A 26,592-nucleotide genomic window follows, 5' to 3' on the forward strand; every position below is an offset into this window, starting at 1 on the left:
GTACAAAAAGGGGGTGTTGATTGACTCACACTCTCAATGGAACACACCCATCTTACCTACGGAAAAGAAAGGTACTGGCAAATATCGGATGGTTCAAGACCTGCGTTCCATTAATAGTGCATTACGTACCGCTACGACACCGGTCCCAAACCCCTACGTTGCTCTCAGCACTTTCTACCTTGATGTTTCTGGAACACCACACTGGGTTAACGGGGTGTTGTTCCAGAAAAAAGGGGGAGAGAGGAAAGTATTAATGTACATAGTATGATGATGATCTGTCCAGAGAAAGACATTGACACAGATATAAATGAACATGGTCCTGATGGAAGGATCATTTTACCGCCAGGAATCAGAGAAATAGCACTAAAAGAAGCACATGGGGTGGGGCATGTCGGAGCAGCACAGATGGTGAGAAATTTGGAAAATTGGTGGCACCCTTTTATGAAACAAATGTGTAAATATCATGTAAATACTTGTCCTGAATGTACGATGTACAACGCCAGACCAACGGTCAGACCCCACCCTGGACGTTACCCTCTGGAAACAAAAGCAGGAAGAGAAATTATCATAGACTACACAGATATGGTAAACTCGGTTCAAGGTTGTAGATATATGTTGGTATGTGTTGATGCATATACAGGTTGGCCAGAGGTTCTTCCCACAAGGAGGGAAGACAGTAAGACGGTGATAAAGTTCCTCATTAATCAGTACATTCCAAGACATGGTTTTCCGGAACGAATTAGGTCTGACAATGGCACACACTTTAAAAACCATGATCTGCAGAAGGTGGAGGAGGTACTGGGACTCAAACACAAATTTGGGTCTGTATATCATCCCCAGTCACAGGGAAAGGTTGAAAGGATGAATCAGACCCTTAAAAGTAAAATAGCTAAAATCTGTGCCCAGACCAAGATGAACTGGCTGGATGCACTCCCACTGGCACTTATGTCGGTACGTAGCTCAGTGAATCAGAGTACAAGGTTCACCCCATTCGAGTTATCTACTGGAGGAATGTTTCCAGGGCCACAAACAAAGCTCGTGGGGTTAACTTTGAATGATCAGTCTCTAACCCCAAAACAGTACTTTCATGCTCTGTAGACTCTTGTTTCAGAATACGCAAAGCAGGTTGGTGAAAACACTGGAGGAGAAACAACGACAACTCCCGACTCCGAGTGGGTACTGCTGAAAGTGACCAAGAGAAAGTGGACAGAGCCACGCTGGACAGGTCCGTTCCAGGTAAAGGAGCGCACCTCACACGCCGTTCGGCTGAACGGCAAAGGAGACACGTGGTTCCACTGGAGCCAATGTGCAGCAGCTGAAGCCCCCGCCAGAACCCTGGGGGAAATCCGAGAAACACTGCGTGAGCAGAACAAAGGAGCAAAGTCCACCGATCAACAAGGGGCAGAATAATCCCCTGGTGGCAAAAGGGTGAGGTAGTCTAACCAATACCCCTAGGGAGGAAGTGAAATAGCGTTCCTCTCCAACAAGTGGTGTGCCAAACCACCAACCAGGATCGTCGAGGCGCCCAGAAGAACATGCCGCTCACCTTCCTCATCATCTGTTGGTTTGTGGTAATGTTGGTTTTTGCTTGGGGTCTCCACCACCTGTACACCACAGGTACAACTACATTATAATACCTATAGCATTACATCTTGATGGGTACATTTTATCTTCTTGTCATATTTTACCTTATTATGTTTTAAAAGTACTGCGCATATTGCTAAAAGAGTTGTGTGACTGAGATACATAGAGAGTTTGAATCTGTCTTGGGAGTAACCCTGCCCTGGACTACTTGTTGGAAAATTCTCGTCACTGAAGGTTTTTACTGCTTGCTAAAATGTTACAATATGGGAAATGGAAACCTCTGTTGGGACTCAGTGTCATATCTCTTGTTATAGTCACATTGATAGGTCTGTGATATATCTGAATGGAATAATAAAGTGAATGAGTGTTGATTTTTTGCTTACAGCTCAGTTTCACAGAGTGCCTTATATGTGGTGTTGGTTTTGAGGTTGTTTGAGATGTTTTTCTTTTCATTTGTGTGATCTCTGTTCAGAGATCAAAAGGGGGATTGTAAATAATAATAGCTATGTTATTCACTACACATAGATCATGTGACCATAGGCCTGCACATCAGCACACGTCAGAGCTCACATAGACCATCACAGTAGTCCACGCCTTGCATGCTGGGAGGGACCAAATCCACAGCGTGTAAGACGGAACAGAAACATACACAGATCAGATCGTTCTCAGCTCTTCCTGGTAACACTGTCTTTGTGTGCTGTATGATCTCCGCTCTCTGCAGACTGCGATTAAATACTTATCTGTTTCAACCTTCGCCTCCTCCACTTTGTGTCTTGCCTCCCGACCTGGGTGAGATCCACACGAGCGGATCTCAACAATATGAATTTGAGTCCAAATAGTGAAAAGGGAAGGGGATCAATAAAAGTATTGATCTTTCAATATCAATGCCCTTTTAATGTCAGACAGAAAAAATATACTCAAAAAGTCCTTTCCTCTGAATATGAATATATATTTTACTTTTCTTTTATTTAATCAAAACTTTTAGAACTTTTCAAAATACCAGACAGGTCACCAGAAATGTAGTGAACGTTAAGGGGCAGCGGCTGACAGGTACTGGCCTTTAACTAAAAAGTCTGTCTGTATTTCATCCAGGAACAATGATGACATACCCACTCAGAGCATTGGCATTTAGAGAGGAGCGTGTAATGTGATTCCAGCTTTTGCAGTTTGTGGCAGTGATGGAGAGAAAGTAGTCTCAAATGTTCATCCAACGAAAAAGTAAAGGAATAAATCAACAGAAAAACTAAGGGACAATCGATGCTTCACTTATCACAGTCAAGACTGTGAGTTTTTGTTCTCAACCCTCTTTTCCAGAGGTTTGCATCTAGCAGTGATTCCTGTGAGGTTATAGTCATGAAAGGGGATTTTCTTCACCATACACCATAATTTTCCAGTCACCCACAAGACCTGTGTTGCTCAGTCTACCAGGTAATTTGCCATTTTGAGCAGATTTGAGAAGCATATATATCACACACTCTCTCTTGGGATATTGCCATACTCAAATAAAACCAGAGACTTGGTATCTATCATCTATTATACTTATTCTGAAGTGAATGAGCTAGCATTAGGCCAGAAAAAATATATGTGTGGATTAGATGCATCTTAACAGATTTCCCCACCTTACATCTTTCAATATGCATGTAATAATGTAACTTTTCCCTTTACAGGCTGGATTCAGGTCATCATACTGCCCTAATTCCTAATTCCTCTATGACACGTGCTGAACTTAATGAGGTTTTTAGCTAATTTAACAACATGACTCTGCTGGTAAGGCCAGACTGACAAACCACAACAAGTTATTTTAGATACAGACATCCATTCTGAGGATAGATCCTACTGACTGTGGTGATTTACTCATTAAAAACCAATAAGACCTAGCTTGTAAAAGAAATGACTGATGTGATTTTTTTATGGGATGTTCTACATAGAATTATAATGCTGTCTTCAGGTTCAACAGGTGATAGTGTAGCGGATGTGCACTCACTCCACCCATAAAACACGTGCTAACCAACCCGCCAAGTGGTTGTCAACCTCTTGGCGAAGAGGTTAGCATCGTCGCCTCCGGTGCGGAAGGTCGTGGGATCGATCCCCACCTAGGGCAGGCCGTGAGAAACACAACGCAGAGGGCCAGATCGACATCGGCTACAATAGCTCTAAGTGGAGCTGCCCCACTCTGCAAATATCTATGTGTGTGCATGTGTGTGTGCTTATGGGACACAGAGGGAAATCCACAGCGCCTTGAGTCTAAGCTGGCAGCCGACCGTCCTGACAGCTTCTGGGTAATAGGCGCTCGCTGGGCTCGCAAGACGGGTCGCATTTTCCCGCCAGACGAGCGATGGTGGGTGTCGCCGGGCCAGCCAATACTTATGCACACATGCATTCACCGCTCCGCAGCCAGGCATGCACGCATCCGATTACTGGACAAATGTCACAGATATGCACAAGCCAAAAGAGGCAGACAAATAGCCTGCCCCGGGAGGTGGCAGCTCCTCGGGCCAGCAGAGTGGAGTGGCAACCGCAGTGCCACCAGAGCTAAGATATCTGTATCTGCAGGGCGTGTGCTCGCTGTCAGAGGTCCACTTGGATGATTAGATAAAGGGACTGTATCCAGGGAGCACCGACGGAGACTACACAGAGACACCAGAAGGATTTTCTGGGGTGTTTCCTCCTCAGTCTAAAATCAAAGGCAGAGTAGTTTATTATTCATAGCTTTAAATTCATAGATTGCAACTGCCCATGGTGCAGCTGGTTCAGATCAGAGTCAACCATCTGCTTCAGTGCTGGTTTTTTAAAATGCACCAAAACCACTGCCTTAAGCAAGACCTGTGTCTGTGTCTTCATATGTGCAAACAAACCAAGTGAAACACCAACAGGCCCAAGAACAATAAGTCTGTACTAAGCTGCTCTAACAGCCTGACCTTGTATCTGGATCAGAGAAATAGTTGGCAACTTGAAGAGAGGTCAGATAGTGAAGCGATGTGTGTAGACAGGGCGCTGTAAAAATGTGGGAGTGGGCGAGAAAATACAAAAGAATAAAAAATAACAGAGAAGGAGAAGAGGCAAAGGCCCCCCTAATGAAAAAAGAAAAAAAAACAATCAATTTATTTAGTGAAAGCTGGGAAGTGAGGAAAAGCTTTATAATAGCAGCTCAGGATTTAGGCATTTAGGCTATTTAATTTCCATAATGAACAAAAGTTATGAAATACTCATGAAAAACCTAGCACCTGTTGCTCTGTATGTGACAAATCGAGTGCAATATTGGTATAAATACTATAAAAACTACACAGACCATTAATTTTTAACTGCTAAAGGCACCACACTGTTGTGACCGCGGGGACTTGAGGTTGAGGATGTGGCTGTGACAATAGAAGAGTGGTTCAACAGTGAACAATAAAACCATAATCACTGTAATTCCTCCACTCATTTCAGTGTAAGACCAGATCGAGGAACCACAAAAAGTATCACTCCCAACTTTGGCATTTGGTCCTTTCACTGATGAGCCAACATATGTTGCGCTCTTCTTTCCACAGACAAATAATTGTCTGTGCCTTGACTGATAGAGCGACACACACACAGAGACACACACTGGATTTGTGCTTTTTGAAGTGATAAAGCAGCAGCATATGCTACTGAAGATACTGTGACCTGTGGAGACTGATTAAGACTGGAAACAAAGGCAGAGCTGAAGAACTCATTAGCACCTCTGAAAGTCTTTATCCTCACAACACAACAGGGGCAAGTTCCTGAACTCCCGGCACCCCCACAGCTACACAGCTGCAATTAACACTCATTTATAATTCAACTTTTCTGTGGTGGTTTAAACTGACTATTGAGGACAGATTACCATTGAATCAGGAACCTCATTGATTACTTGTTATTATAATTGTAAAATGAATCATCAAGAATATGTGATTCACATTATTCACATATCAGTTATCTTTGGGGAGTCTCTACTTGTAACACAGAAATCTGTACTTTTTCCTCCATTGCAGTTTTCTTCTCACAATATTTTCCACTTTCCAACCTTGGAGTTAATGGAGGACAAACTCATCATGAAGTCACCCTGAGCACAGTGACACTGCCCTGTTCTCTATTGCATCTATCATGCACAAACATTTACCGAGGTGTCTGGAAACCCCACATGGCTATTATACCGTCCCTGGTCATAACACTGTTGGTCAAATTACATCTACTGTGCCAGACTGGGCCTGTGGTTTGTCTGGTTGGAGAAACTTTAGCAGCTCCTTGGGGACAGACATTATCTGTGTGTGAAGGGCTCTCTGAGAAACTAATGTAGCTTCCCAGCAAGTGAAGCAGATACAGGTTTTAAATCATTCTTTCTTTCTGTCTCGAGAAAGAAAATGTCCTCCAAAATTGTACATGTATTGTGCTCTCTAATGAACTTTTGAGGAAACAACCTATATCATTTAAAAAACTAATACTTTATTTGTGTTCACATTTTTTCTCCACACACAGTTATGCTGCTCTGTAAAAGTAAAGGGGGACTGGAACATATTATATAATCCTATCTTATATATCCTGGTCTTTTCACAAACATCCAGTGCCACAGGGCAGGGACACAATGTCACAGTGGCTTACATTATAGGCTAGCTGCTGTGGATATTGCCAGCATTTTCAAATAAAAAAGCTTGCTAGGAAACAATGAATTAAAGTTTAGAAATAAAAGATATAAATAGAAGATTATTAATCTACAGTACTTTTTCATAATAGACAATTGACAGTACTGTAGCTGGCTAACATGATACAGACCCATTAAAATCATTCTTGCTAGTGCTAATCACCTTTCCCACTGCAGCACGGATTTGAAACATGGCGATGCAAAATGCATGCGGGCCATGCTAATGTACCGCTAATGTTATCTTTGATCAAGAAAAACTGAGCAAAAAACCACTTCCCTAGGCTACAAAATAGATAAATGGATTCTAGCTGCTAGCTAAAATGCTATGCACACTTTTCAATAAGCTTCGCCACCAATGCTACCAAGATAAATTCTTGTGTATGTATTGTAGCAGCCGATTATTAAATGTTGGCCCTTTTGTTCACCAGGGAAAGCGGTAATTAATAAAACTATACGGGATATCCACAATACAGATGTTCCAGAGGTAATTACACAATAAATTCTATCACACTTTAGGCACCACAAAGCTCCTGTATATTGCCTTGGTGGACGTGTTTGTATTTTGCCAAAACCATTTGTCCATCTGGTAATTACCTCTAAGTCAAACAAAATGGATGGCCTATAAAAAGCAATGGAAGACAGTGTAATCCACAAGACGCTGTGCCCCTCGCTAAATAATAAACCCATCTAATCGAGTTAGCAAGATGGCAGCCTTTTATTCCAACTGTGTGCAGCTGGGTGATGAAGTGGAAGATGGGTTTTTTTGGACTCTACACCTCTTACATCTCCCGTGCCACTGCTGCTTTAAATACAGCCCGTCGACAGCACTGAAGAGCTAAATGCACACAGCGGTTAATTAGACTTGTGAATGAGTCGATTTTAGACCCGTCTTCCCACTCTTTGTTGGTTCACCCCTAAAACTGAAATGAGAATTACAATGCCAGCAGATGAGTAATTAGTTTGAGACGGATGGAATCCCCGCTCGCTCTGCAGAATCAAAGAGGAGAAAAGATGATGGATTGTTTGTGGCTATTTGTGTGTGTGTGTGTGTGTGTGTGTGTGTGTGTGTGTGTGTGTGTGTATGCGTGGAGGGAGGGTGAGACAGAGCGATGGAGACCGAGGCTTTAATCGTGTTACATTGTCGTGAGAGGCAGGCTAAGTGCATTACCACTATTGTGTCGGGAGACCTGTTGTCACATTGAGACTGCTATGGAATGTGTAGAGTGTGTTCTTTGGGTCTCAGGGCAGAGACCGGGCTCGTGTGTGCAATAGATAATACGGCGGTCTCTTCACATGCGTAGTTTATTTCTTCCCTTTGGTAAAAAAAGAAAAAAGAAAAAGAGAAGTGATGCCCTGAAAAGAATAATGGACTCCTGTGACAGCTGCACATTGCACAATTCTTTTGAGAGGCAGTTGTTTGTGGTTTTTAATGGACAATAAATAGCACATTATGCTGGCAGAAACTGGGGTTTGTTTTCTGTGTCATCAGACCTGAGTCGAAATTCATTTAAAGCAGCTGCTTTGATCTATCAACCTACAGAGCAATGCTGACAGACTTGGCTTGATTATGCAGAAAAGGAAAGGCATTTTGTTCTCTAGCACTCCAAAGGGGGGGGGGGGGGGGGGGGGGGGGTGGACGAGATAAAAATCTAGAAATGTGCATGTTAACGTGACAGAAGGTGAAGACAGAGGCAAGAACATATGTGTATAACCTATCTTTGGCTCATATTGAAGCATCCATTATTTGTAGGACGAAGTCTCTGAGCATTAGTTGGGTCACGTGATCATATCACTTCTAGATTATCTCTAAGGTGTCAGTGTGATTTCTGTCAAGCTCAAAGCTTCAAAGCTCAAGCCTTTTAACACAAAGGGATCCACTCCTATAGACTGTGACTATTACCACTGGAGTTCATGTGCAGTTAATGATGTCTTCATCCCATTCAGTGTTTTATTGTAGGAATTCATTACATTTTCACTTAGTCATTTGGCAGATGCTTTTATCTAAAGTGACTTACAAGTGTCGAAGCTTCAGTGCAGTAGGACTTTAAGTGAAATTATTATAAGTACTACATTATATTATATAGGCAATACATCAAATTACAGTACAATGTCACTTTAAAACAGGGTATTTTTCTGACATTTTTGTGTTTACAACAGAGTAAAATTATAATACAGAAGAAGATATAATCTGACGCTAACTATGTAAGATTTTTTTTCTCATTTGTCATCAATTAAGATTCAAAATTACTGCATTAATTTCTAATTGATGATAACATTCCCCAGGTTGACTTCAGAGATAAACTCTGCCATAGCAGGCAAAAGGAAAGCAAGATATACCTGCTCCACTCTGACTTCAAAAGCAGGAAAATTGTGTTTTTGAAATGAGGTTTGAAGTTGAAATTAAAATAAATAAGAATAAAGAGGTGTATCGTGACCAGCTCTGAAGCCAGTCACCTGCAAAGTATGCTGTGCATCAAAGACACACACAACCCTTACAAGTTAAATGTTGAGAAACGCTGCAATGATTTAAACTTTTACTTAGACTGAACTGCTGAGAGTTCATTCTAGCTGTGAGTTTAAACGCTCTAAAACCAGTCGCCTGCATGAGCACAGCTGACACACACGAGCAGAGTACGGAATAGGAGCTGACGGGTATGAGACACACACACACACACACACACACACACACACACACACACCCACACACACACACACACACACACACACACACACACACACACACACACACACTCACCTGATGCTAGTCATGCTTCCAGTCTCAGAGCCAAGCTTGCATCTCTCCAGCTGACTGGCAACAATCTGTCGTTCGGCTTCCAGCTCCCTGGTCAGACGTTCAAACTGCAACTCCTGCAGACAAAGAGAGAGAGAGAGAGAGAGGGAGAGGGGGGAGATGGAATGTGTCAAAACAATCTGTGTATTTATTTACTGTCACAATTACCGTGGTCCTGATCATTATTTTGGCTGGGTTGTCTCTGACACATTTGTAATTGTTGTGAAATGGACTCTGCAGTCTGTGGTGGGAGAACACAGCAGATATCAGCAGGTCTGCCGGTTGCACCCTGCCAGATATTCACTGAGAAGAGTTTGATACTGTAAATGTGACACCAAAACTAAAGACATCACAAATGTGACACTTGTTACACTGCAACAAGGAAACAAGTCAAACAACAGATGAAGTTTGGAGGGTTCTGGGAGAAGAAATGTGTTGTTTTCTGGAGGTGTCAGAATCACAGTAAAGCATTAGTCTAATGCTTCCCTGACAAATCACCTATCACCCAAAGTCCAGGGATTTGCATCCTGTTGTTACCATGTTGGGGTAGATATGGGGTGAATTCCAGTTCCTATCTTAAAGCAGAAGTAAGCGATCCGGTCGTTTTGGCTAATGCTGCGTTCCAGGCAGGCTTTTGAAACCGTAAATTACAGCTTCAAGTCACAACCTACGACTTTGTAGCGTTCCAGGCAACCCACTCGTGTTTCTCCGACCTGTTTTACCTGTGAAAGTCACTATAACGGCCACTCGTAACTTCTGACCCGTGAACTCGTACCAGATCGAACTGGTACCACTTCACAGGTCGGAAAAACACGAGTTACGGGTTGCCTTGAACGCACCATAACAGTCCTCGTCCCTACGTCACCACATTCATGGCGTCCCTTGGCTGCACACACAGCCCTGCATGCCGTTCTCTCTCCTCATTGGATAAAAACTGTAGGATACGATAAATGTTTTCTCTTCGGCTCAGAGCAGAGCAGAGGGACTGACAGACCCGTGTTTCAGACCAAACACTCTATAGAAGTGATTGCTGTCGGAAGATACAACTATTTAAGACTTATATTACAGTTTTTTTCGATTGCTAACAAGCAGTGGTCGAAACTGAAGTCACATGTTCAAAACTCTTAACACAGCAGCATTTCCATCAGGCATCTCAGCTAAACAGTTCATCTCTTCCCCAAAACGGTGCCTCACCAACAAAACACTTCATACATGTCTCAAAATAAGCTCCTTCAACCACAACACTAGCACATAGTATCACTGTGGAAACAAACACTGTCACTCTTAGCACACTGAACTACAAAACGCTAACAACAAAGAACATTACTTCAAATTAATTTGATCTTTGAAGTTTGAATGATTTTTTTTTTCAAAATCAGTAAATCAGTTTTATTATAAAATAAATACTGCAATATCTTTGCACTTTGAGTGTTCTAGATAATATATTGCAACAAGAATGAATCAAGAATGCAGCAATTTACGTCAAGAAAATGTATTTTCTCTGTGCCCTTGCATAGGTACTAAGGGACCTTACAAAAAATAAAAAGTTTACTGTAAACCATGTGATCCATATTTCCAAAGAAAAAACAACCAGAACCCCCCCCCCCCCCCCCCCCCCCCCCCCCCCCCCCCCCCCCTCACACACACTTTTTATATGGTTTCTAATGAGGCGAAACACAGATCACCTGGATCGGTCTTGAGCTGGAAACTAACCTCACCTGTGTTTGGAGTTGCATAATAATTGTATTTATGTTATTCAATAAAATATTTTTGATTTGACATTTTATATATTTCAATGTTCCTGCAACAGAAATTCCCCACGCCCCCCCATCCCCTCCCTCCCTCCCTCCCTCCCTCCCTCCCTCCCATCATTCTGTTTTGATTGTGTTTTTAACTGTTTTGAACAAAGTGTGTTAGCATTTGAAAAATGTGCTGTAAAAGTCTAGTGTTTTGCAGGTGGTGAACTAGTAACTGAGAAAAGAGTCCATGAGTTTTGGTGACTGTGGTCACTGAATGCATTTAGTGTGAAAGCAATGAAAAGTGCTTCACAGTTTGGTCCACATGGACTTGTGTTTTGCAAACTGTGTTAAGAGTTTTGAAAATGTGACTTCAGTTTCGACCACTGCTTGTTAGCAATTGAAAAAAACTGTAACACAAATATATCACTTACTTAAAATTTGCACTCCTGTGAAATGCTAGTGCTGTCCCGATTCTCAGAATGTTAAATTGAGGGACCAGTTTAAGGGCTGCATTATCCCTCAATATTGAGATTCTCCAACACCACCCTTGAGAGCAAAGGCTACCCAGAATGCAGTATTTTCTTTGTTTTTCTTCTTTCTTTCTTCTTTGTTCTATTATTTACCTCATTATTGCATAACATTTATTTTTTGTGTGGACAAGCCATGTTGCTATCGTTTAGTTACAAAATGGCAATTGTTCTTGGTGGTAATGTTGTTGTTAAGTTGTTTAATCAAGTTACAGTCTACGTAAAATGTTTGCACCGATAATGTTACAGTATAAGACGACCAGGCTACTGTCAACTCCCGTAGCCGCAGAGTTATCTAACCATAGTTACAGCTGGTGTTTACCTTTCAATAAACTGTGGTATGCTGTGACTTTCAGCTGAATATGTCTGTGGTTGTGGTATTTATACAGATTATTTGTTTCAATATCAACTTATAACTAACTCAATTAACTTATAGGCTACAAAAAAACTAATAACTTAAGTAATAAATGACAGATAGTCCACAACAATTTCAAAAACATGGACCTGATGGACCCGTCGATGATAGCTGCGTTTGTGGCTTATGATTAAACTGCAGGGTTAAAAAAATAAATAAACTAATGCCAAACCTTCCACAGTCTGAAGACGTATCTGCATTTAAGGGGCGTCCCATTTCTAAATCACAAATAGCCTTTAACACTTGGTTTTGAGATTGATGGTTAGGATAGGAACTGGAATTCACCCATGAAGAGAAGGTTGTCAGTCCCATCGTTTAAATTAAAGAACCAATCTGTAGCTGCAGTTTAGCGCTCCCTGCAGAAACGCTGTTGGATTTTTATACACAATCTCCTCTTCACAATGCATGGCCTAAATTTAAATAAAAAACCTATAAAACTGAAAGTAGCAGAGGAGTGCATTTCCTAAAACAAACCATTCTTGTGAACAATGGGCCACGAGAGCTGAGTTTCCATTCAATATAATTTCACACATTTTACATGAATCTCTAGAAAATCTGCAAATGAGAATGCAAATAAGTGTTCATTTCCATCAACCACTGTTATGCATTATTAAGCGTTTCTTCATTGAGATAACCAGCTGCAGCAGAGGGCATTAGATGATATCATTATCCAATCAAAACTCCAATGAGCACATACAATGTGGAAACCATGAATATACTGTTTGTTTTTATTTAATGTATTCATTTAAAGGCTGTTAAGGCCTCCTCCATCACACACAGACTGATGCTTTTGGTCACATTCATCCATAAACCGTTCCAAGATTCAACATTTCCAGTGATATTAAAACTTTGAATCTCTGGTGTTTCCATGAATAATATATGCACAAACTTTTACTGTACATACCCAAGTATTCATAACAAGTTGTGTGCTCATGGGGAGGCCTGTAATTGTTTATTACCATATTCAGTGTGCACAAAAGACACACACACACTGTTCTTTATCATTGATTCTCCAAGTCTCTGGACTCTACTGGAGGTATGACTGTTTTTTCTTTCTTGCACAAGTTCCATTGTTTTTATGCCAAATCAATGTTGTTTGGCTGTGTGATAATTAACCGCTCATTACTGGATAGAACTCAAACAACTCAAAAACTCAACATATAGCATCTGTGTCTGGTGCAGCAATCATTATGACTAATGTCAGCATTTTCTGCAAAGTGATTTAATTTCAATAAACTAGAGACAATCTTATCACTAATATCATCACACCATCCATAATGTGTCAACATGTTGACATTCCAGCCCATAGTACTTTGTTGTAGGCATTACTACATTATAACATGAGTAGCCGCAGTGTGCTTGGATCAAACCTCACCCATCTCTGGACTTATTTAGATCTCACCTATGTGACGCTTCTTGACTCTACAGTACTGTATCTTCCACAGTGTGACATATTAACACCTGTTCAAAACCACTTGTGTGGGGTGTTCCTGTTACAATATGTGCCTCCAGGACCACATTGCCATGACACACACACACACATTCAAGGTAAAAATAATATCAACCCTGCTGTCACGGCTGGTAATCGCTTTAGAATGGTTGATGTAATGAGTTGCTGCTCCCTGGGCAGCGTCTGAACACAGAGAAGAAGCTATTCTATCACAGAGCTCCTCTAAACACTTCAGTGGTTTCAATTTTAAGTAGGTGGGATGGACCTTCATGCATCTCATTTGGTTTGACGGGTATAGCCACTGACACATACATTCATATAGTACTGTATCTATGTACAGTATGTGCACATACTGTATGTGTGTACACATATGTAAATGGAAACATGTGTGATTCTACTGTGAGAAATAAGAACAGGGCCAATGCAATGCTGAAATAACCAAACAAAAACTATGCTTTTGCAGCCAAAATAAGCTACATACAGTGACGAGTAATACATCAGTCAACTCTGTTTGCATAGACACGGTCAAAGAAATGGCTTTTAACATTTGAAAAAGCCTTAAAATACATTTCCCAGTACGAAGGAATATTAATGCTGTTTATAGTAATTAGACAGTCTTGTGCCTGAGAGCAGAGTGCCGGTCTGTGGGAGCTTGAACACTGATGATACCTGAGGCAAATCCAGGCTCTCCACCATAATAATATAATTTGATTATAATGAATTTTCAATGTAAATTGCAAATTTCACGATAATTAAACCACATCTTCTATTAATAGTCATTAGACACACACATACACACACACACAAACACCTATAAATATGCACATGCTCGCAGCTTGCACACGCAAGAATAAATGTGTATTGTAGATGGTGTACACATTGAGAACACACAACTTCAACACAAGTAGATGGACAGTGAGAGTCACCAGCGTTACATAAAGTTTCCCTTTGACGCCATGAAATTTCCAACTGTCGTATAGGTTCTGCTGCAAAACTCAAAATCCAACTTGAGCTGCTGCTGAGTGTGAATGCAGAACAGTCTGTTGATGTTAACATGCTGTAATGCTCACACACAACACACAACACACAACACACAACACACAACACACACACAAGCTGCCATGAAGTCTCTCACGACTATGAATACTATTAAACAGCCAGAGAAACATGATGATACATAAACATGTTTACTCTGCTGGGGTGGATGAAAAAACATGGCAGCTCATCAGAGGGAGTAAAAGGAATAAATAAATTAATAAATAAATAAATAAATAAATAAATTCACCTGTGCTGAGATCAATTTAATGAGCTGATAATAAAAAATAAAAGCCTGTTAATAAAACTTAATTTTAAAGTTACAGCATTAAGTCACTGATCTGAGTTCAGCATCTATGATCTCATCACTTCAAGTCTGATTTTGAGGGTGAACAGAACATCAACATGTCGACTTTGAACCCAAGAGTCCTCATACAACAACCATCCGCACACTCTGCCTTCATTTTGATCTCGACTACACACCTGTAAAGTCTCGTGACCGTGTCTCACACAGCAGACAAAGACCTGCAAAAAAGTCCTGAAAACCACACGTGTGCTGGCTGCTGTTACAGTACATGTCTCCGGGGCAACATTTTGTCATGATGACACATACAGACTCACCAGGTGGAAACAATACCAGCCATGCTGTCGCGACTAGTAACAGCCCTTTGATGCAAACGCAGATGAGCCACCGTGCTACAAAGCCACATCTCAATTTACATCTCAAACATCCGCTGTGTGCTTTTCCCTCTGCCGTCGGACTTTTTTTTTTTTCCTCAGTCAAATCAATCTAAAGCCTCATCAGCTGATGTAAAAACGAGTAAAAAAAAAGAAGAAAAAACAACCTACTTTGATGAAACATCACTACAGCAGATGAAAGAAAAGATGAAAAGCCTCTTCTGTTTTTTTTTCTGTCTTCACTTATTTGCCGCCTGTTTGCGGCTGAGTCTGAGAGGTGAAGCAGGCTGACTAACTAGCTGGATGGAAAGTCGTGAGAATTTGGTTGTAAGGCTACTCGAAAACAGCCAAACAAAAGCACCTCCCCTCCTCCTCTTCTGCCCTTCCAATCTCTGCTCCCTCCAATTCAAGGCTGACAGGCAGACACCTGTTACTGCAGAGGAAGGAGCACACAGAGCCTGATGGGATGGATTCTCCTGTGGAAACGGGTGAGAATCACTATAATAAAACTACAGCAGAGAGGAGAGCACACACACATACCTTCACATGGACCATCATTTACACAGAGAAACCAAAAAAAAAAAAAAAAATCACAGGGTATATCGCGCCTTCCTTTATCGCTCCCCCTCCGGTCAAAAAGCGTCAACGCTCGTCTCCCTCCTCCAAAACACTCATCTGTCCCGGGTCAGGACACAGCGAGAGAGAGAGAGAGACTACAAGTGTCACTTGAGCCGACTGCAACTCAGCCCTCTCTCTCTCTCTCTCTCTCTGTCTCTATGTCTCTTTCTCTGTCCCTCCTCAGGGGCCATGGAACACACACACACACACACACACACACACACACACACACTGTGTTCACTGAGGCACAAAGGTCCCCATGGCAACGGAGCATTTAGAAGCCCCGTGGCATTATTTATGCAACGTTGTATCACAATGGGCCCTCCCACCGGCCGACCCTGCCAAAGAAGCCGCTGCTCGCCAGTCACTCTCTGCCTCTCTCTCTCTCTCTCTCTCTGACCAGACCATCTGCAGCCCCCCCCCCCCCCCCCCCCCCCTCCCTCCCGCCCCGCTGCCCTCTACCTCTTCCCTCCTCCTCCTCCCACCCACCCATCACTATGAAAAGCAAGGAGGGATTTTGGAAGAAGGGGAGAGGCAGGAGAGACAAAAGATGGAAGGGGAGCAAGATGGAGGGAGGCGCACACACACACACACACACACACACACACACACACACACACACACACACACACACACACACACTGAAACCATAGACTCATGCCGACACACACACACACACACACACACACACATGCCTTCACACACTCACAGGCCATATCCACATGCCTACACACACACACACACAAACTCTATGTATTCTGCCTCAGTGAAATTCTATGGGCTGAAACAGGATGTCAGGAGTGTATGGGGGCAGAAAAGCAAATTAGCTGCAGTGAATTCAAGCACACAAATACAAAAACACACACACATACACATACACACTTAACGTACAAAAAGCTGTGACATGTCAAGACTTTTTTTTATACTAATGGCCACTTCTAGATAATTCTAGTGATAATTTGAAAGAATGTGAAATTGATCTTATATAGTGCAATGTAGCAACAAGTCAAAGCCAGGGCAGCACTTATACAGCAATATGTAGATGTGAAATGAGTGCTGTTGGAATCAGCAATAAGCTAATTGGGAAAATGAGTCATGGAGAACAAGAGCCAACTGTTGCCAGTGCCTTCAAAGAACAGGAGGCTAGAGCCGTCCTGCACCTTTATGAGGTGCCGTCAATGCTACAGAAACCTCTTACAATACCATAATGAGTTTTTTAGAAGGGGCCTGTCTCTGAATACAAACTGTTGCACAAAAGACAGATCAAGTTAGCAGCATCCCAGCAACCTTGCCAGAAACTGTCATAATAAGCCAGTCAGGTTGGTATCATGCAGTGACTGTCTGGCGAAGGCAATAGCCTGTGTGATGTAAATCACCCATGCACGGTTGTAGCCTATCATAAAAAGCCCATAAGGTTTTGACTGTCAGCACGTCATTGTAGTTTATATTCTACCTAGATTTAGCCTGGCTTTACCGCATTAACTGTAACATGGCACATGCACAACTGAAGTGTGTAGTGACTCACATCAAGTAGCGACATCTTCCATTAGCATGTTACCAGGCTCACCAGCTACATGCTAACTAACTAACAAAGAACAAAACAATATAAATGTCTGTTTTATAGCACGGTATCAACCAAAATGACCACAACAGAATTTATTTCTGTTCTATTGAGGCAACGAACACTAACTTAAACAACTCAAAAGTAAAGTGCAATCAGATCAGAACAGCAATAATAGCAAAGTTAGTTAACTGCAATGGAATTTTCTTTTTTGGGGCAAGTCCAAGAAGCCTATAGAGAACCAAAATAAAAGACTGCAGTGATAAATCAACCGCACACAACCATCTCTTATACAATCTGACTCAAAATTCAAACCCATGTCTTCCCAACAGGTGTCACCGTTACTTCCTAAAGAACCAAGAATCCCTGTGAAAATCTTCTTCAGCCCTCGTCCACATCTAAAACCTCCATTCTCCCTGAGTGACACTAACTAAACCAACATCCCAGCAAATACATGCTGCATGCAAAGCTCCGGCCTGCCAACCAATCACTGTAGACATAGTAAATTCATCCATAGCAACAGGAAGGACCGTGCCCCTTCTCTCACATCCTCTGTAAAAGTTGCTCTCAGCAGCTTTGTGAAAATATGACAAAAGTGTATGCATACAGTAATCAACATTCAAAACTCAGCTAACAGAATATCTAGTGATTATGGGCCAAGGTTTACATGCAGAGTGGAGTTTGTAGAGCTGCCATGTTTTAGAAGAAGTGAACTTTCAGAATCAAATTATAAGCTGACTGTGTTTGATTAAACTTCAACCCTTCACTGTAAGAACTGAATCACAATCCCAATAACCAGAAGCACTCACTCGCACTGACTTCAGTACCGCAATCAGTGAATTTGTTTATCAAATTACGTTGTAGCTCTGAAAGATTTCAACCACATTATTGTTTGTTGAGCAACCAATAAAAGTGTTATGTGGTGTGTTACAGCCGGTCACAGAGATATTGACTGAGGTTCTTCTTATTTTGTAAAGCAGTGTAAAGCGCTTTGAGTGGTCCGAGTGACTAGAAAAGCGCTATATAACTGCGAGTTCATTTTACAATTTACCATTCTTTTTCTTTATCTAAACCTATAGAGTGTATGCTGTAAAGATTGTAAAACCCTTTGAGGGGTATTTGTAATTTTGTTCTATACATAACTATAATTGCCTTCCCTTGACGTGTCCCCAGGTAGCTATCATGTCACCAGTCAGCTCGTCAGCTCTGATAGTTCCCTAACAAGCCCCAAAGAGGGTTCCGAGTAATATATTTAATCACAGCACTTAACTACCTCTATACAAGCCTTTACCACTCACTATAATTGAACGTTAATTTTCATTTTGATCTGTAGTTGTCTCTCATTGGTTAGATAAGCATACAGTATCTAAAAATAAGAGATAAGTTAACAAGGCACAAATATTTCTTACCCAGATGCAGTCGAATATGAAATTCAAACCCATGGCTTCCCAGCAGGTGTCACGCTTTTTTTTTCTCCCCCTCAAACACCAACTTCTTCAACCACAGTCATCACTTTTCCTTGTTTTTCCTTTCTTTCATCCTGAATTGTCCACTTCTCTTTTCTCTGAGTGACTGAACCGATCATGGCATCCCAGCAAATACACGCTGCATGCAAAAGCTCCAGCCTCCAGTCATTTCTTTATTCAAATTTGGATTGGCTCAGTTTACACGGCTGTTTGGCTGCAGACACACCGACCACAGGTTTAATGGCACGGTGTCACATACACAGCATCTCCCAACATGCATGCAAGTGTGTGCTGTTTGTGTGTGCACTGCAGTGAATAAAGTGGGGTAAGAGCATTTAGATTTTATTCCTATACCAGCAGGCTGCACTAATTATCAGCCTTAAATAGGCACTCCGCTGATTTAAAGCTGTCTATCGTCATGGGGAGTGCTACTCAGCATGAGCAGCTGCATGAAGTCTTCTTGGCTCTGAAGTAGCATTGTCAGTTCTCTGATGATAACCCAGATGATGTCATGGGGGTTATCACTGTTTATACATTCATAACTGAAAGCCTGAGTTATAAACTGGGGACATAGACTAATTAACAGTTAGACAGACAACTCAGCCTCTGATAATAGTTATTTTTCTTAACCCGGGTCTCCCAGCTTTATGGAAGAACAATGCTAAATCAGTGGAAATGGGTCACTGGAGTAACATAAAGGGTGAAAAGCTTCAGTGATAAAGCTGAAGAAAGCTGCATTTCCTTGTGTTCTCCCACCGTAACGAAGCTGGAAACATTCTGAATTTAAATGCACTACGACAGAAATAAGTAAATGTCACCGGCGCTCAGGCTAAAGGTGCTATGCTACTTGCTACGTAGGAGCGGGTGGTGGTGGTGATAACGGTCACTTCAGCCACAAGAGGTTAGCGTATACAGTATACCCTCTGGGCTACGTCGAGGGCAGACAGCATGCTACAGTGACTCTCAAGAAAAATCAATTTAGCCAGTTAGAGTTAACAGAAATAGCAGAAAAACAAGAGTTAGAATTGATCTTTGCTAACATTAGCAAGTTGAAACTTTATCGTGAGTTTAATGATCCTGATGATGACCATTTCTGAAGCATGCTTTAGAATTAGATTTGTAATGTTTTTGTTCTACATACTGTGTAGCATTGATCTCTATTTCATTTATAATGTCATTAAAATACACATTGACTTGACATGTGTAATTCTTCACAATGATACCACAATGTTACATCAGCTCTATAGTTCAAAGGAGTGTTGCAGCAGTTGAGTGTTGTGACTCAATCAAATTAGTGGAATTACAAAAGGCAGATGAAAAACAGAAAAGAGCAGAAATCAAAGCAGCAGTCGCTGTAATATCCTGATTTCTAGTCTTTTATGTGAGTCAGGTTGTGATGCAGCTTCTCTGCTAAAAGTCGGACGTTTCTGAACACAAACCAAGACGAACCTGACAACATCACCATGGGGAACTTTGTCAGGCCTGACACCACCCTTCTGTGTTCAAAGACTGAAGACAGGAACTCCTGTGATAAATAAACTGACATTTATGTGTAAGTGAGACCAACAGAGGTGATGAATAATAAATGGGCAAGTATATATATATAAAACAAACTTTATGGTTTTATGGGCTTACAATTGAAAACTCACTGGCTCATATCAGCTTAAAAAATGTTACTTAGATAAAACTCACAAAACTGAGACAACATTTTCCAAGCATCTTTTTAGGTTGGCAAAACTTCTTTGTCTTTTGAGAAGGAAAAACTCAAACAGATTATTTAATTATGGGCAGATTATTGACATAATATAATGTTAGCCTATTGTATACATTTTATATAGAACATGTTGCCTCCACTGTCTCCATATGAAACTGTTCAATGGTTAAAAATATAATAAAAATAGAAAATAAAAAATGGATTCCATCATGACAGATGTAAATGTATGTGATTATGCAGGTGTGAAGTCAATATCACCATCAACAGATCTGGTCCCTGTCTGTTTTTCCCTGTTTTTACTGAGAAGCATGCACGTCATGCATGAAAAATGGACGAGGCACTATATTTCTGGAGGATGTTATTGCAGCTGTGAAGCGTGAGACAAGCGTGAGATGTGCATATCATGCAAGTGGCAACCTCTGAGGCAGACAGACTGTGCCAAAACCTGTAGTTCCTCGAAGGACCACTTGAGGCAGGCTCCAAGAAACAAGTCAGGCCCCTTGTTAAAATGTCCAACTTTACAGCAGAAGATTCCAGACTGATACAAATTAACATTTTGGTTTCTAGTTTCCTCCTTCATTACAACTGAGTGGGAGTGCATTTCTTATTTATCTCACAACCTTTTGGAGGAGTCTTCATGCACATTTCAGTCAGATAAGATGACTGTGACAAATTGACATGTGGACTGGAGCATCATGGGAGTCTTCATGTAGAACTGACCTCAACAAAGAATCTATACTGCCAGCAAAACAAGATTAAACTGGCTCTGTATAGGAACTTGATATAAGCACCAACTTCTTGCAGAATTTACACCAGGAACAGTGGATCAGATGTGACTCAAACAAATAAAAAAAAAACATAAAATGATAAGTCATTAACATTTGGGTGTTAGGAAATGCCCCAGTGAAGCAGTTCAGGCCTGTATCGGTGTGCATGCATGTGGTTGTATGTGTGTCAGTAATCATTGCTTGACAAGTAAAAAGGACAACAATTAACTATGTCCTAATGAGCAGGTTCTACAATTAAGTGCTTGTCAGCTGATTGTATTAGTAAAGATTCAGCTCTGATGTGAGCCTATTAATGGAGACAGGCAAAAGGAGCGACAGAGACTTAATGCAGCCACTAGCTTACAGGAACAGGCTGCCCCCTGAAAACCCCATTAAAGCAATTAGTAAAGTAAAATAAATGACTGTAGGACAGAGTTAGGCTACATGGGGAATAGTTGGTGTGTATGTGTGTATATATGTGTGTTCCCTCTGTAGCTGCCTCCCCCTCTCTCTCTAGTGTAAAGCGGTCTAATTGTGCCCCGTGGTGTCCGCTTGGCATTTAGTTGTTTCGTCGGAGGGGGCTGCTCAATGAGAAAATGTCAAGGTGGCTGTATAAGCTAAGACCACTGCTGTCTGGAGCTATTGTTTTAGGCTGGGAAATTATTAAGTACATCCAGTCAGTAACAGTATTGTCCCGGAGGCAGAGGAAAACAAGTCCACAAGAGAGAGAGAGAGAGAGAGAGAGAGAGAGAGAGAGAGGTGAAATGAAATAAAGGAAAGGAAAACCACGGCAACAAGGAAGACAGATTCAAGGAGATTTAACGCTCTGCCGATACCAAAACTACTTAACTGTTCATCCCAAACCAGACAGATTTGTCTGTTTTACGATATCGGCGGCTGTAGATCTGGATTTTAATTCCCTCCCTCACCACCGTCTGTGTTTCCAACCCCCCCTCAAGGAAAAACAGTGCTACAATTGGTTTTAAGCACAGGGTTGGACGAATCAAAACTATGAACAACAGAAACATAAAGTCATTGTGCTGCAGAAGAGGGAAACTGCTCTCCCATAGCATCCAGGGAGAAGTGCTTATTTAGACTGCGGGGCAAATGAGAACCTACAGGATGTTAAATGCTCAGTCAGGGCAAACTAGGTAAACATCTAAAGGGCAAGAGTTCTCAGGAGTTTTCTTGACATTGTTGCTTTAATACCTTCGCAGCACCCTTGGTGTTGGTATTTTTATCTCGGTTTATTGCCTGTTGCTGGGAAGATTGCCAACACTACCCCTTTCCGAAACAACACATTGTATCTGCAGGTGCTGTGTTGGAAAAAGAAGGAAAATGAGCAGCTCTGTCAAATGAAAGCTGCTCCATTCTCAGTGGAAATGGTTTCACCAGAGATGGAGAACAAACTCTTGAAGACAGGCATTTCTTAATCCCCACCACTTGGCTGTACCTGTGTTGTTCTCAAGGAACAACAGTCACGATAAGGCGAAAGGTCCCTGCTCGGTTTTATTCATCAAGATGCTTTGGTTTGTGTTCGCTATAATAGTTGATCGGCTGATTAGTTGGCAAACAGAAACTTAATAAGCAGCTATGTAAATGAAGGGTTGATTATGTGAAATAGTTCCCAAGCTTATGAGGCAAATGTTTTCTGGAGTCAATCTTTGTGTCTTATTAGACAGTGAACTGGAACTCAAAACAAGACATCTGAATATGTTTTGTCAAATTTTCAGTGATGGGTAAAGGCTTTCACATCTCTCAACCGTTTCTTTCTTGTTTTGCACACAGCAATAGACGTGTAGATGTTGCATCAGAATGAAGCCTCTGGTTGTTTTTCCTGGTAAGAAATAACAATTTAATCTTAAAACTGTTACAGATTCATCAGAAAAATCATCTTAACAAATTGCTGCAAGATGTGTGAGAACAAACCAGGATGATGTGACCTGACAATCCAGTCCAGATCCCTTTAACAGGATTCATGATCTCATCTCAGACAGTCAGGTCCATTATCATCCCTATAACACTTAACACTTCAGACATTACTGCCCAATAGAATCAAAGAGTCATTCAAACTCTGACATACATGTAAACGTGTGTGTAGAGTTGGGTTTGTGTATTTGAAGATCATAGCATGGCTAAAGCTCCAATACAAGATGTTGCCTCACAAGGCTGATCAATAAAACAGGTCAGGATGAAAAAAATAAAAAATAAAGCGAATTATTCATTCGGCAGCTTTAAGTGCGCACATTTCTTTCAGTGACGTCAAAGAAGTCAGTTTGCCACAGAGGCCAGGCTTTGATCAAGCGCAGCTATTAATATGCACTTTTTCTAAGTGTATGAGGGATGCACTTTTACTGCAGACGATGTGAGATGAGAGAGGAGCTGGAGACCGGCTGCCGATTTTAGTTCTGTAAGAATTCTGTACTCTTGTTCTACAGAAAGTTTAACACCTCATGTGGTCGACACTCAGTTCCTATAGCACACGCACACACACTTTCTCTCTCTCTGGTCTGCTGCTGCGACTGGCTGGTCAGTGTCATGCTCCAAAACACATCACACTGTGGTTTAAGGGCGTTTTCACAGGCGTGCAAGTTCAATTCAGCCTTTTCATTGTTTTCCTGGTTGTTTTTTATTTTGCACATTTATTCTATATGGCATTTTCCTTTCCATTCTGTCCATTAATGTGTGTGAAACAATTTTTTGAGAGCGACCACAGTTCATTAGCATTACTTATTTCTCTTATTGGACTGACTAATGGCATTTGGGCTTCTCTTTAAAAATGCTTTAAAAACTTTATAAGTTATATATTAAAGGCCTGCTCTAGGACAAATGTGTAATGCAATATAATGCAAGAAAAGTATAACAATGGAGTAATGATTCAATTTATCAAATTAAAAAGAAAGCAAATAAATATAAAATATAAATAAGGTTTAAAGATTTGAAAGAAATCTTTAGCTGCTGCTTAAGTTATGTGTCCTGAGACCATGTTAAATTAAATAGTTACAGTTTTGAAGATGGGATGTGGTCCATATGCTAGACACACATACATATATTCAAATAAAACCTTTGATTTTCAATGTTGTGCTTCTGTGGAAGGAGAAGTTGGAGAAGGTAGGGAAAGAGTGAAATTTGTTAGATATAAGTCCAATGTGTTCATTAATGCATGCTTCGAAATCCTGGCTCAGTCTTTGCTGCTGCATCTGTGTCTTTCTTCATTTGCCTGTAATAAAATAATCAACACCCACCACTACCACTAGACTTAGGCTCATCAAATATAAAGGGTGGTATCTTTTCCTTTGCAGTGTCAACCGTCTGCTCGGCTCTCTGCATAATAAAACTGGCAGAGCTGAACTCCTTATAGTCTGGAGCGCTAGACACTGCTGCTGAACACAGCCACAAACACACACACACACACACACACACACACACACACACACACACACACACACAAACACACACACACACACACACACACACACACACACACACACACACACACACACACACACACACACACACACACACACACACACACACTACTGCCTGGCCATCTCCAGTCACTCCTCTTTCTCTGGCTGTAGCAGGTTAACTTGACAGTGACATTATATGACAAAATGTAAGAGCCCCTTGGTCATTCTGGGGCCAACCCACAATGCATTGCTCTGCCTCCTGTTAGCACTTTACAGTTTGCGCTTTATTTGACATGTGCAAAAAACACACTTAACATATAGCTAGTACAGTTAAGTATATGCCCATGTAGCATTGAATGAATACCTAACTAAACCCTGCTCCAAAGAGCTATTGTCCAGTAATAGCTTAGCAACCGTATCTAGGCATGGTAGCACTGACACACACTTTTCTGTATGCTAAAGTGGCTTAAGGGATGGATTTAACAGTGTTTATCTAATCTAATGCAGGTTTATTAAAGTCACCCTCAGTATTAACATAATCCAGAGAAAAGAAAAGAGAAAAGGAAAAAAAGCCTTATTCATGACGAGTGCACCTGCTGTGCAGCATTTCCTCACTGTCGAGGTTGTGCGCTGTGCCACTAGTGTTACATTTGTCAACCACCTGGGTTAGCCCTCAGCCTACAAGCCTTTCTGTTGTAATGCTAAAACTGAAAGCATGTGTTTACGGAGCCAAACAGGGTTATGTTCGAACAAAACAACAGTCTGATCTCACACTTTTCCCTCCAATACAACATTTTCTTTAACACTGTTTATCAGTTGGTGAGGATGCTCTGATTCCCACCCTTTATCATTCAATAAGTGAGCTAAAACAATGACATGTTAGCCAGAGATGTTTCTTTCAACAATCAACTGGTAAGCTAACATTAGCTTAATCAGGTAGCATGCTAGAGGCGATTAACCTGCCTGTTAACGTTTATTTCAGTAGACAAAAGAGACCTGCTGTGCTTTTGTGTACCGCCTGAATCACTACGGGTGTTGATAGTAAATCGGTAATTGTAGGCTACAGTTGAAGACCTGGATGGCAGCTAAAGAGGAAAAAGCATTGTGATGTGTAACATAGGCTATCCATAGGCTACTGTAGCTACAGAAGCATCGTGTACTGTAGCAGAAAAGAAACAGTTTGTCCTATGTGGCGCTCTGGCCTCCAGTTTTCATTCATCTGGAACAAATAGTAGAGGACTTTATCAAATGCCAAAAAAAGTGTTTTAGAAGCATTTCTTATGTCTTATGTCACTCATGGTCTAATCCACACACTGACCCTGAAATGTGTGGCACGTACCTGAGTCTTTTATTTTCCCTCTGCTGCACTTAGAACAGCACAATCTCCACAGACTTATGTTGATTACAGGTTGTGAACTTTTCATAATGACCGATCAGAGCTGACGGTGTCGCTGTGAGCTGTCTGGTTCAAGTGTAGGCAGATTTTTCCCCAGTCTGCCACGGGGGCGGGCAAATAAAATCAATGAATCAATACATAGAAACAAAGCGGTTTTCTTCCTGTATAATCCCCATGCAGCCCACTCGAAGAACTATTTATATCCAATAAATTTTTTGCTGTCAATCAGCCTGGTGGAGACAATTTGTCTGGCCGCCGTCCCTTCAGCTCCTCGGGGGCAGCTGCCGACAGAAACACAGCTTGTTCTCAGGCTGAGCGGTGGTTGGAGTGTGTGCAGACTGGGAGGACTGAAGGCTTGTATCTGTTAATGTGGAGACACAATTCTTCCAAAAAATCTCTCCCCCTCCATTCCGAACCCTGAAATTTTCATTTTTCCGTATGCTCCCTTGCATAAGAGATAAAACAAAATAAATAACGGATCCACTTTGAAACCACTTCTTATGAATATATAACTCTTTGAGGGGAACTATATTTGATCATTTAATGAGTTATGATGATGCTAAACAAATCTTAATTAATCCTCTATAAACAAATGAAGAGGGGGAGGCAGCCATTATTATCACAGGGCTGCTGTTGTAGGAAAACACTAAAAGAGCTGACAACAATTAACATTACCTTGATTATCTTTTTTAGCTATTTATCCTATGTTTTTGTCACATCACCAATCATAGCCACTGGAGAGTACTTCAGCATTTGTGCTTTAAACCAATTATAAATGTGTGTTAGTTGCACAGTTTAAGCA

The 26,592-nt window shown here is 41.3% G+C and overlaps 1 protein-coding gene across 1 annotated transcript in view; it reads right to left on the reverse strand.

The window, feature by feature from the left end:
• The window catches only part of ctnnd2b (catenin (cadherin-associated protein), delta 2b), a gene marked incomplete at its 5' end in the record, with an annotated part of 142,711 nt that overhangs the window by 108,245 nt on the left and 7,874 nt on the right, over positions 1 to 26,592 (reverse strand). Inside the window, one exon of the mRNA XM_083991674.1 lies at positions 8,979 to 9,091. Coding sequence (XP_083847800.1) covers positions 8,979 to 9,091 — 113 coding nt within the window. The remainder of the gene's footprint in view (positions 1 to 8,978; positions 9,092 to 26,592) is intronic.

The sequence above is a fragment of the Trachurus trachurus genome (genome assembly GCF_905171665.1).
Source record: "Trachurus trachurus genome assembly, chromosome: 17".
Taxonomy (NCBI): Eukaryota; Metazoa; Chordata; class Actinopteri; order Carangiformes; family Carangidae; genus Trachurus; species Trachurus trachurus.